Source organism: Anabrus simplex, chromosome 3, assembly GCF_040414725.1.
Source record: "Anabrus simplex isolate iqAnaSimp1 chromosome 3, ASM4041472v1, whole genome shotgun sequence".
Taxonomy (NCBI): domain Eukaryota; kingdom Metazoa; phylum Arthropoda; class Insecta; order Orthoptera; family Tettigoniidae; genus Anabrus; species Anabrus simplex.
Genome location: NC_090267.1, coordinates 280,226,083 through 280,239,802, shown reverse-complemented (window position 1 = coordinate 280,239,802; position 13,720 = coordinate 280,226,083). Strand labels below are relative to the sequence as shown.

The 13,720-nt window shown below is 37.9% G+C and overlaps 1 protein-coding gene across 3 annotated transcripts in view; it reads left to right on the top strand.

Annotated features, from left to right (window-relative positions):
* LOC136866258 (bromodomain-containing protein 2) overlaps positions 1-13,720 on the top strand; it is a 709,923-nt gene that overhangs the window by 670,331 nt on the left and 25,872 nt on the right. For all 3 annotated transcript variants that reach the window (XM_067143061.2, XM_067143058.2, XM_067143060.2), the window contains exons 24-25: positions 444-614; positions 11,365-11,492. In XM_067143061.2, coding sequence (XP_066999162.2) covers positions 444-614; positions 11,365-11,492 — 299 coding nt within the window. The remainder of the gene's footprint in view (positions 1-443; positions 615-11,364; positions 11,493-13,720) is intronic.

Genomic DNA, 13,720 nt, shown 5'->3' with positions numbered 1-13,720 from the left:
GTTTAAAAATAAGTTATGTGAGGTAATATATTTTGAACTTTTTTGGGTGCTCCAAAACTCGTCTTATCCAAAATACAAATGTAATTTATGGACCTTCTATTAATTATATTTATAATTCTTCAGTAAGACGACCCTATGACATTGGACTTGAACGCGTCGTAATACATTTAAACAAGTGAGACTTATATTACAAAAATTACAGGTTTTTCGCTTTTCCTGAAAAATCACTTATGATGGATAAGACGAGTTTTGGAACGGACCGCCTCATATAATATCTGTGGTTATCTGAAATGATGTGCGATTACTGACAAGCCCCTTCAAAGGTTGGCATTTTATTTTATTTCTACCCTCTTTCCTTCCTGTGTTTATCCAGCTTCCTACATGGTGTATAGTTGATCGTTGTATGAAAATTGTTTATTTTAATATGGTCTTACTTATTTCAGTTACCTCCTGTACTGGAACAGAATGTGAAAAATGCTAGCTCATGGTCTTCTCTGGCTTCATCACCGCAGAATCCCTCAGGCCCGACTACATCAAATCTGAAGTCGGCAAAATTGGCGATGGTGGATAGCTTTCATGCATTCAAGAAACAGGCTAAAGAGAAACTGGACAGGGTATGTTGTGTTCTTATTTTTGTCCTTTGTATGTCTATGTCCTGGTATTCTCTTGTTTTTCATTTCCTTTTAGAATATTTAATTTGATAGGTCGCTTTAACTCACCGAGTTAACAGAGTCAAACCACTGCAATCATCCATGCCTTGCTGAAGAATAAGTACAGCTCTGTAGTGAGGTATCTTCTGTCTGAACAATGCTTTATGGTAGTCATCACAGTAAAGTTTGTAAATTCATTTCAAGAAATGTTTATTTCTTTCGAAATAATTTGCAGATTCTTTTTAGAAATATATTTTGTTCTTGAAATGTTTTAAAATAGTAATTATTAAAATTTTAAACACCATATTTTGTTTAGACGTTAAATTTTTTTGTAAAGTTGTTATTACAGTGAAAGAGCTGAAAATGCTATCTCGTGTGAGACATGAAATAAATCATGACAAGGAACAAACAAATGGCAAAAATTATATGCAAAAAGATAGGAACACACAATGGAGTAGCCCATGAACAAATTTGGAAACAAAGTCACCATCGGTTCTCTGACTCCATGTTCTCTCTAACTTCGCTTGTGATATATGATAATGGATTTTCAGTGTCCGGTGTCTTAACTGTATTTAGTTTAGTCTTATTTTATACTGCCCCATGATTCAGCACTACACACACACTTGCCCACAACGTAGCTTTTGGTAGACTGTTTGCCCACTGTACTACCCGCTCTCGCTGTAACGTCACTCTGTGACGTGCGCCTCTCCTTCCTGCTTGTACTCTCGAAACTTCTGGAATTGTTATTAATTGTATTGAGCATGATATTTTCCCCTCTCTAAGGAATAATATGACTGAATGTTAAATATAGTGTCTTGCTCAACATATGGGTTACTCTTTCCCCTTGAACTTGTCTGTATATTATTTTCCTTTGTCTCTCCATGGATAACTATCCCTCTAGGTAGAGCCAAAGCTCTTAATAGTAATTCTAGTGTTAATGAATTATTATGGTTGTTTTCCACTGTGCATTATATGACAATGTTGATCTTCGCTTTTAGTATATCAGCACATTGGCTATGGGGCATTCACTTTAGTAGGATATTTATTGAGGCAGTATTGGTGACGTCAGTACTTATTTTGACTACTTTTCTCACTATCATACCTAACTTGGCATAATTTCAATGAATGTCATTACAGTAATGGGTTGATCTTTTCTCTTAATACCTTGCCATTAGGTGGCTGTGATGTTCACCTATAGATAATACAATCCGATCTTTTGCTCTCTCCACAGTTAGCCGTAAAATATTTTCCATATTGCAGAAATACCATAATGACCATAATCATATCTCATCACGGTGCACACTCCACCAGAATTACAAACCCAGCAAGAAAGGATAGGAAAAAGTATAGAGACCCTCACATGCAGCACAACCTCCCAATCCACACACCGTAAGTCAAGACATTCGATTTGGAACCTGGAATCTGTGGCATTTCCAGAAGATTTTTCCATTGAACAATCGTGTTAGAAAAAAAATGGTTATCTATTTCCTTCAGATAGGCAGTGCCCCAGAATCCTACACGACCTCTGTCTGGAATGTAGCTCCCATGAAATATTTGGTGCTGGCTAAATCGCATTAGAACTGGTGTTGGAAGATGTAAAAGTGAGAGCCGAATGGGGAATCTCGGACTTACCAGACTGCGAATGTGGAGCTGCTGAAACAGACAGTGTACTACATTGTACAAGAATGTCCTAGCACATGCTTCACAGGAGAGGGGGAAGATATATTGAATGCCACCCTTACAGCTACTGACTGGATTGAAAGCCTCCCCATTATGAATTTGTCCCTGTAAATATGTAGTTAAGCCATATGATAGAGAGAGAGATAAATAATTAAATCAATAAACATGAAAACACAAAAGGACAAGGCAGTCACCATATCTTCATACAGTGTTGTCTTCTAATAGATAGGCTCTCTCCTTGTAAATCCCAATTCTTCTACATCAGTTTCAATTCAGACACTTGAATCTGGGAAATCACCTCTGGATGATGACAGAAAGAAATAGAACTGAGAGAGGTGAAAATTAAATGATGTGTCAGTAATGGCAGCAAAGTTATTAATGTGGAGAATGTGAGAGACTGGGTAATCAAACTAAAGGTATTGGTGGAATCAAACTTCATTGAAACTATAACTATTCAAGTATATCCTCTGCAAACAGGATGTGGTTTTGAAGAAAAGAAAGAATTTGTAATGGAATATGGAAGTACATTTGAAGATAGTGATTATGAGTACCTAATAAGAAAACACAAGGGGCTACCTGGCTGAGGCAGTAAAGGCATGTTTGGTTTACCTGGAAGAACATGGGTTCGATTCCCCATCAGGAAGTCGAAAATGTAAGAAACAAGATTTCCACATCCAGAGTCCACGAAGCCCTGAATTTCACTCAGCCTACACCAAAAATGAGTACCGAGTTAACTCCTGGCGGAAAAGGCAGCCGGGCGTAGAGCTAACCACTCTACCCCAGAAAGTGCCAAGGTTACGGATATTGGAAATCTTTACCATCCACACCTCCCAGGGCCTTTATGGCCCGTACAGAGTTAACTTTTCTTTGCTCTGCAATAGGTAAAGACAGGCAAGGATTTGAAACAAATTATGGGGAGCTTTAGAGAAGGATGTACAAATATAAAAGGAGAATTACTACTTGATACATGTCTGAGAAACAAATGGATCTCTGGAAATAGATGGTATCAGAAAAGAGTAAGGCACCAGATACAGTCGATATTTGCTAAATAGATCATTAATCAAATAATTGTTGCTAACAAACTCCAAGGATATCTAAAAAAAGTGTGAAGATAATACCCAGTGTCGATTTTTTATGGAGATCATAGATTATGGATGGGAGCATTACAAAACTTCACGGTAGAGGAGGATGATAGGGAGGGGCAAGCTAAGACTGAAAGCTGGAACTAGACCAAACAGATATCCAGAAGAGTATTAAAACAGATTTGCCTCAGGATGAGGTAGCAGGTGTGAATGAGGAAGTTTCAATAATTCTAGGTAGCAGAGGAATGTTGTAGGAAGATATCAAATGTTGTTAGGCATAAGTAGACAGCACGGTGGAATTAAAGAATAGCTGAAGCTGTATAGAAGAAGAATAAAGCTGGGCAGGAATGAATTAAGAACTGGACTGAAGAAAATAAAAACTTAAAAAGACTTATCTGAACAGGTGAAAAATGTTCTCATTGGCAAAGAAGACATTATGATTTTTTTTTTAACCTTTAAAAGTAGACGAAAACTCAATAATCGGAAAATTGTGTATCGGCTAACAGGCAATAGAAGAAAACACAAGGAAAATACCACAGAAATTATCAGTGAATGTGACGAGTTCTGTGGAATGAAGTAGTTCAGAATTAAATTGTAATATAATTTCTATAAAGAAAGTATTCACCGTGTTCCTTGCTAAATTTGACCTAAAGAAATAAAAATTACTTCAATGAGCTGTATGAAGCCGTATAGTAGAATGCAGAAACACATCTGATCATACTGCTGCAAATGAGACAGCTGCACACACAAACTCATCTCTGCTTTTCTAGGTATAGAAGATAAATATGAAAGAGAAAAAGAAAATTGAGTCAGCTATGAGTAACAGGAACTATGGTATACAGAAACAGGAACTACAGCATACAAGGAGTTCTAGGAAAGCCTGGTAGAGCAACTATAGTGGTGTGACCGAACAATTGCCTGCGTGATTTGGGCGAGATCGCTATCAGTTTGCATTTGGGAGAGAGTAGGTTTGAATCGCACTGTCGACAGCTCTGAAAATGGTTTTCCATAGTTTCCCATTTGCACACCACACAAATGCTGGAGCTGCATGTTAAGGTCATGGTTGCTTCCTTCCCGCACCTACCCCTTTCCTATCCCATCATCACCATTAGACCTATCTGTGTCGGTGTGATACAATGTGTATAGTATTTTACCTAGAACTCCATATACATTGTAGAAACTCGGGTACATGAAGTAGTTTGTCATAAAATAACTATACTACAATAATTCTAAACTGCGTTCAAACATATCCTCATAATTATGATTGGTTAACTAAAATAACAAAAATTAAAACTGCCCTTAAACAATGAAAGATTGAGGGTGTAAATTATAAATTATGCCAGAGACTTGAACTACCTGCTCAGAACTAAATGGATCTTACACACACACAAAATTAACTAAATTCAATAAGTATTAACTACTTTTTCACTACTATAATACTGCGCTCTTGGAACAGTGAACCACGCGAGTGTTCTGGATTTCTCAAAGTATACTGGATTAGTAATGACTGAACAAGTATCATACATTCTTTTCCTAATGAATTTTTGCTGTTTATTTTTCCTTTTAGGAGTTAATTTGATTTTAATCTTTGAGATGTTATGATCTGAATCAACATCAACACCACAAAGAACCTTCACATTATAAATGTCTTTAATGAAATTTACGATCCATGGCCACATGATCTATCTGAGACTCACCTAACGTAACATTAGGACATCTCCAAGTTATTAATTTATTTTTCTTTTAAACCTTGTCGTCTCCAAAATTAGTCCATGGTTAATACAAAATTCAATTAACCATTCACCATTCTTGTTTGTCAATTTATGTGCTATCCCACTGTCGTCGGCCCTGAAGATGGTTTTCCGTGGTTTCCCATTTTCACACCAGGCAAATGCTGGGGCTGTACCTTAATTAAGGCCACAGCCGCTTCCTTCGAACTCCTAGGCCTTTCCTATCCCATCGTCGCCATAAGTCGGTGCGACATAAAGCCAGTAGCAAAAAAAAAATAATAATAATAATTATGTGCTGACCATCGCCCCACCACTACACTAAATCACCTCTCACATATACATTAGGATGGCTTTTCCTCTGATGATCTTCTGACCCCTCAAGGCGTACTATACCCCAAACATTGTCTCCCATCATAGCGCAGTTCCATTGTCCCTGATGCTTTCTTTCCATGCAGTGAATGTCTCGGTCAAAGAAATTCTTTTAATCCTTTTCAATGCCTTTCAACAAATCTATTATCTAATACACGTTTTGGTCCAATTGGATCTTCTTCAGCTACATAACATGCGAAAATGAAAACATTAGGTATGTGAATGATGAAAACATTGTTCAGTTCTTGAAACTGTCATGAAAAAGAATCTTGAAACTGGAAAATGATTAAGGAACACCATATTGACCTAAGAAACTAGTCATAAATGAATTGAGTTGCAGTCAGATATACAGTACACATTTTGCTAAACTGTCAGCATACTCCATTACAATGCTGAAATTTTTTAAAGCTTCAATTAAGAGTCAAGCTTCAGTCGTGTACAGCTCAGCACATTCAAATTCGATAGATGTCATATTCTACGGAACAACAAGTTAAAATGAAACTGCATCCTCCCATTGTCCGCTCTGTTTTGGCATTTTAATGTCAGCTACAATATTTTTAAAAAATTTTAATTGAAGCTTTTAAAAGGTCTCAGTTTTGTACTGAAGGATGTTCACATTTTGCAAAATACCGTAGTTACGTATGTATAGACCACGCCATTGTTTCAAGACATAATATTTTGTATTTTTTTAAAATCAAACTTTTCCTGGTGAAGGTGGTATGAAATGTGTCCAACACTGTGACCTTTAAGGGGGTGGTTATGCCGCAGTTAGTCCCAATGCACTTTGTGGAATGACTGGAATGTTACAACCTCTCTGTTTCTATCAACCGCCCTTTCAAGGCAAATTTGAGATGACTGTACTGTAACTGGATAAGCAGCACAGCAGAAACAACTCCAGCTGAACGCCTTAAGAGAGCTTCCCTTTCACAGGTGTGCAAATGGATTGCTGCAGCATAGAAGGAAATATCTCCAGACATTGTTCACAAAAGTTTCACGGTGACATCATGTTCTAATGCAGTGGATGGTATGAAAGATGACACTTCTACCACCCCCATACCCTGCTACCATTACACATCAACACAGTACACGACATATACGCGCAGATACTTACCTCGCTTACCTCTCTTCGTAAATTGCCGTGGATGGACTGGAACGAGCTAAAACAGCTCGGAGCTGGATCCGTGCGTAGACAAAGGGAAGCGAAAGGACAGAAAGGCATGAACCCGTAACCCGCATGAATAAAAGAACGGATCAAGGAAACTGGGGTTTATTATAAACACACATAATATTAGAATGAGAACAGAAATGTGAGGCTGCATTAAAAGTTACTTACATAACTGTAGAAAATTGAAACATCAAGTAGTATCCCGTTCAATGACATAGTAAGTTTCGTGTAACACGCCGACAGTACACACGATCGCACTACACACCTACGTATGACTACATAGAATTTACAAATTTGTTTGAGAAAAATTATGTGACGTGAAACACATTATCGAAGGAATCAGAAAATGGAACCACTAAAGGAATAATACAGTCGCGGTAATACGGGCCGCGCACATATCACAGTTTGCATCCGCGCTCCAAGCGAGCGTCCATTCGATGCCAGCGCGTCCCAACAAAAGCAAAAATGAAATTTCTTACGTTAACTAAAGCACAGCCTCCCAAAAGAAGCAGAAGCGAAGGAGAAGAAGATGTTGCCACAGTTACAAGAACAAAAACTAATCGCCGACAATGGACCAAATAACGGCCTAGAAATATAAAATAGCACACTACACATGGTCCAAATCGCCCAACTAAAACGAAAAGTAAAATAAAATAAAGAAAAATTAAAATTGAAATTACGAGATACGGAGAGTACTATAGACCGTACACAAGCAGACAGCACAGGCTCGCACGCACGCACACACACACACACACACACACACACACACACGTATGAACAAGAAGAGAGACCCAATATAAAATCGACCCAGATCAGGCCGGAGTGTAAAGGCACGCGACGTATACTATCGCACAGGATAGCGAAGGATATCATGGGCTCACGAGCATGGTTCGAACACCGCAGATACAATGCTGGACCGCCGCAAAATATAGGCAAGGCTAATCCAAATATAATCGTAGCAATCACAGCACTCGTCGACCCGCTACACGGGACATCCAAATTGCCTCACGTGGACAAACATGGATTAAGCCCCGTAGCGTCAAATCACACAATACACCAATGCTCAGCCATGATTTCAAATGATGAGTAAACAAAAATGCATGGTCTCAAAACCCACAAACACACACAGGCCCAAATAAACAGATAGGTAAATACCACTCTCCGTTCCCACGCGTGTGCACACAAAGAAAGAAAAAATTAAAACACACATAAAATGAAGACAGGTCATAAAAGACTACCGAAATACAATCACACAGAACAGTTTTTGTAACTGGCATGAAAATGAAATAAAATGAATGAATACCTGGGAGCAGCAATCAGGAGTCTCGAAATATATACCTCAATCAAAATAATAACTTCAAGCAGAGAACCGACCCTTGAAACAAGTAAATCCACGATAATAGCAATTCGCAGATCAAGAAGCACATATTAAATTCCAGTCTGCTTATCACGTTTGATCCAACCATTGTTGGCATCGCGAGCAGACCAACTTAACACTCGGAGAGCGAGAGACAGACTGTGTCAAAGAGACTGTGTATAAACACAGATGGCTAGAGTGCCATCTTCAATGAGAAACTATAAGTTTCACGTCACATTCGGGTAATGTTATCGCTAATGGCGACAACGACAGTCAAGGAGAAGTAGGAATAAAGGAAGTGCACCACCAAGGCAGGCTTGATTCGGCACACACTGTGTGTGGTATAGGCCTACATCAGGTACTGAAAGTGAATCTAGTGATGACCAAAGTATTAGTGAGTGATTAGTAATTCAGCAGATGTAACAATTCAGGAGGGAGAAGGGCGAGGTCATGTTTTCTGATGGAGGTGAGACAGATCAGAACCTTTGGTAAGAATGACAGTCCAGCACTGGTGCATGGTTGATGGTTGACAAAACTTAAAAACCAATCTATGTATATAAAAGCCAAATACCACTCACTCATCACTATATCTCCCGATCCAAAAGACCTTGAAAGCTGAAATTAGATGTAGGTTCATCTTTTGGCCTAGAGATGCGCTAAGAAAGGATTTTTCAGAATTCATCTTCTGCCCTAGACTTAGGCCCTTTGCCACAATAGCATAGGCTAACATAAGCGAAAATCATATTTGTTGTACAAGGACGGGACAAAGCTTATTATAAATCTTAGGACACGTGGAACAAATCTTGGTATGTTCCTATGGACCCTTAAACCAAACCGTTTTCGAGTTATTGGTACCACACTGCACCACTCTACAGTCACTACAGTCAAAAGTGCTGGAGAGCACATGTGGACAGACTCATAAATGAGGTGATCAGCTTAACAACTTCTGCTTGGGCAGATTATGTAAGACCTGCAGAAAGATTGCAGGAGGAAGATATTTTGTGAGAGAAGTTCACGATGCTCACGGTCATTTGTCTCATTTTGGTGACAACACTATATTTCTCTTACTGGGCGAGTTGGCCGTGCGGTTAGGGGCGCGCGGCTGTGAGCTTGCATCCGGGAGATAGTGGGTTCGAATCTCACTGTTGGCAGCCCTGAAGATGGTTTTCCTTGGTTTCCCATTTTCACACCAGGCAAATGCTGAGGCTGTACCTTAATTAAGGCCACAGCCGCTTCCTTCCAATTCCTAGGCCTTTCCCATCCCATCGTCGCCATAAGACCTATCTCTGTTGGTGCGACGTAAAGCCACTAGCAAAAAAAAGGTAGCTATATTTTTCTTTTTATAATTTGCTTGACTACCCTTTGTATTTGGCCATAGCCAACAATGCAATATTTCAATATGAGAAGTGGCAGTAATTGATAACAATACATTGACTGTTAACTATTTTGCCATTGAAATCCTGTATATTCTGTGTAATAATGTACTGTATATAAATATCACTAATCTTAATTACTACAAATAAACACCAATATTTATAGAACTACAAATAAGTTATCGGAATACACGAATCAGCTTCTTATTATTATTATTATTATTATTATTATTATTATTATTATTATTATTATTATTATTATTATTATTATTATTATTATTATTATTTTGACTAGTATTTAATTAGTTTGCGTTGCTCTTAGTGTTGCCTGAGAAACACCACGGGGAGGTTGGGATATGTCATTTCTTATATAGCTGGATAGAGGAGTCTTCATTACAATGGCAGGCCCCATTTCCCACAGCCAGTCACAGTCAAGTTTGGGGATTTTTATTATAATGGTGCCAGTGTGATGTAAAGCATATGTTTGTCAACATCCAGAGTTTGCATTGAAATCTCCAAGTAAAATTTGAATATATCAGTATCAGGTATATTCGTTACGAATTGGTCAAATTCATCCCCTGTTTATTTAATACAAGTAGAGTCCTAGAGAAGAAATCTAACATACAGTACTTCAATAATTGGTAAGAAAGAATAAGTGCAAAAATATTGAATAACACTTAGTCTTCATACAACAATGGTGTTATTCAAAGCTCGCTTTTAAGGAACATCTTAATAATAATGTTATTTGCTTTACGTCCCACTAACTATTTTACGGTTTTTGGAGACGCCAGAGTGCCAGAATTTAGTCCCACAGGAGTTTTTTACGTGCCAGTAAATCTACCAACACGAGGCTGACGTATTTGAGCACCTTTAAATACCACTGGACTGAGCCAGGGTTGAACCTGCAAAGTTGGAGTCAGAAGACCAGCGCCTGAACCGTCTGAGATACTCGGCCCAGCAAGTGACAACTTGGGGACCACTGTTAACAAATTAAAAGGCTTAGCAGAAGAAGTTGCTCCCATTAAAAAACTCACTAGGGCATCCAAAAATATGCCTATTCTTGCGAGTGTACGATCTGTGGCACCTAAAACATCAGCAAAATGACATATTTCATAGAAATCATGATAATCTGTTGACATTCTTCAACTGGAGGAAACTTAGCTATCAGTTCTACTAACTGATCCTTTTGAAATTATAGCATTGTCTCCAAACATTACAGGAAATATCATTGGTTGTGTGTTCGATCTTGAATGCACTTGATGGCACAGAAGACAGTGACAAAGAAGCGAAAATGGATCTGAATCGTTTGATGGCGATATCTAACTAAACAATTAAATGACAAAAGATGTATTCTTTGTGTGCTTCTAATGTACCTATTTTTTTTAAAATTATTTGGTTTCTCGGGGATTATCTTATAGTCAGTGCCGGCTTACAATCGAATAAATATGGTATCCTTTTGCAGTAAAGTCAAAGACATATCAAGTACCAATGGTGAAATGGAAGTGATAAAGAAGAAGTCATAGAAACATCACTGCAATACTTGATACAAGTAGGTGGTGGTGGTGGTGGTGGTGGTGGTGGTAGTAGTGGTAGTGGTAGTAGTAGTCAAATAAGTGTGCTGTGGCATCATACTGGAGTTATTTGTTTTGGAAGTCTGGGTATCAAATCAGAGGTATGATTTGAAACCTTATTATGTTTCATTCAGATCTTTTCCATATATTTGAAGAATTATTTTGCATCCTTTTTCTTAACTGTCTTAAGGTGGTTTTTTTTTGTTTTGTTTTTAGCATCATGGTGAGCATTAAACTCTTCACAATATCTGTAACCCAGGATAGTGTATGTGTGCTTTATGATTCATATTGTCTTAGCAGATAGGCAGCTAGAAGAGTTAAAAATAAAAATAAGAATTTCTAGTCAAATATCAACATATGTTTATAAAGCATATTTTCTGTTTCCAGCAACGAGCTCTAATTGAACAACAGGAACAGCGTCGCCACCAAAAAGAACAAGCTGAGAGAGAAAGGGTACGGTTAGAGAATGAACGGAGAAGAGAGAAGGAAGAGGAGGAAGCTCTTGAGAAAGCACGGTATAGAAATTTCTTGTCTTAGTTGAATAACAGTACCAGTTTCCCTTCTCTAATAAGTTAGAAAATCTCTTTTACAAAATTTAAATATCTGCTTTTAATTCTTGTTTTATTTATTATAGTGAGATATAATAATTCATCATAGATCTGGCTCCTTGGTGAATGGTCAGCATAGTGGCCTTCAGTTCATAGGGGCCCAGTTTTGATTCCCAGTCTAGTTGGGGATTTGAACTGTGTCAGGTTAACCCCTCTTAGCTTGGGCACTGATTGTTTATGTTCGACTCTATACACATCTTCATTTACAACCAACACATCACACTATGAACCACCACAGAAATACACAGTAGTGTAGTGAATACATTCCTCTATATGGGGCACCCATCCTTAAAATTGGGCTTAATCCACACATAGTACTGGCCCCAGGTAGTTGGGAAAAGGCCATGAAGAAGATAGTGATGATAATAATCATTCATCATAGCTTGCTGTTAAGGACTACTCTGAACATTAACAGCTTCGCTCTTGATCTTAGATGAACCATCTGTATATTGTATTCTGTATAAATTTTTTGTCTTAATGCTTCCATATTCCTTCCCTGCCATATTACCTGACATGAGAACAACTCTTCATGAACTTATGATGGCCAACAACCCAAAGCTCATCGGAGATGCAGAAAGAAACCGACATTACACAGGAAGGAACAGCTCAGAATTTGAACCCCTAATATCCTCTCTCTTGCTGGTAAATGTAAAAATTTTGTAGCCCTTGTGGACAGAGACACACTCAGAATTTTAGGCTTAAGTGAGACAAAATAGAAAGGTTCAGGAAACAAAACCTTACGAAATAGTTACATATTGTACTGGAGTGGGAGCCCTAATGATGCCAGAAATGGAGTTGTTTTCGTTCTCCACAAAGATGTTGATATACAGATGGACATAACGTATATGAGTAACAGAATCATTAAAATGAAATTGTGTGTTGGCCAGGTATTCCATATCTTTCTCCAAGTATTGTATATGCCTCACAGGCAGGCTGTCCTTCAGATGAAAAAGATATGTTCCTTGTAGATCTAGAGGACCAAATAAAGGAAGACAACATCACAATTATGGGAGTGGACAGATATGCAAGGCTGCAAAGACATCATAGGCCCCCATGGCTATGGTGGCAGAAACCAGGAGGGAGAAAACCTGATAGACTTCTGTGTGTGACTGATAGATGTGCTAGCCAGTTCATCACTAATGTTAAGGTTATTCCAAGTAAAAGTGAAAGTCTTAATAGTGACCACCGGCTTTTGGTCGTGCACATTGGGAACATTCATATGTAGAATGTCAAGCGCAAAAAAAATGCCAAAGAATAGGGCTTGGTTGCTAGGAGAAGATGGGAAGAAAGAAGAATACCAAAGAAAGATCTCAGCCAAATTACCAAAGAATGAAAGAAGAGGAGTAGAAGAAGAGTGGCTATCATTCAAGAACACCCTATTTTTGAGAAGCCGAATCACTATATGGAAAGACAAGTTCAGTATGCAAGGAGAAAGAAACACCATGGTGAATGGGAGATAACTAAAAACAGAAATCAGTCCACCAAGAAGATGAAATTCAGCACCTAGCACAGGAGCACCAGAACAAGAAACTATTTGTGAAGTGACTGATTAAAGAAGAAAAGGAAAAAATGTTGGCTTGAGTTCACTACCAGGCTAATAGAAGACTGTGAAAGTAGTAGGAAGTTGCTTCATAAAGTAGTCAAGAATAGGCAAAGAATCCCAGCCAGCTTCTCAGGGTATTTGTTTGTTCAATCATTTAACGTGGAATCAAAGAAGACTCTATGTGCCCAATACGGTGTTACCTAACTCCTCAGTTCACACGATGGATGTCTCCATCCAACATATCAGTAGATCGATCAGTAATTCAAAAATGCATTATCATTAACTCTGTTATTTATAGCTTATTCTACCATAAAAGTCTATAAATAATACCTCCAGTGACTTTCATTAACTAATAATATTTATTAAAATAACTGATGAAAGGAATGTAGGAAGAGAAAATTATGACAATGTTGTTGAGAATTTAAAAAAGGGTAAATTAATATTTACAATTGATGTGAAATTCTTGTCTGAATACAATTACATTCTCTTTTATCTTCAAAAAGTCCAATCCTTCTCTTTGATACAATTGACATTTAAATTACTTGCTTAATAACACTGCTAAATTGTTAACTTGACAACCTTTCCGAATTGT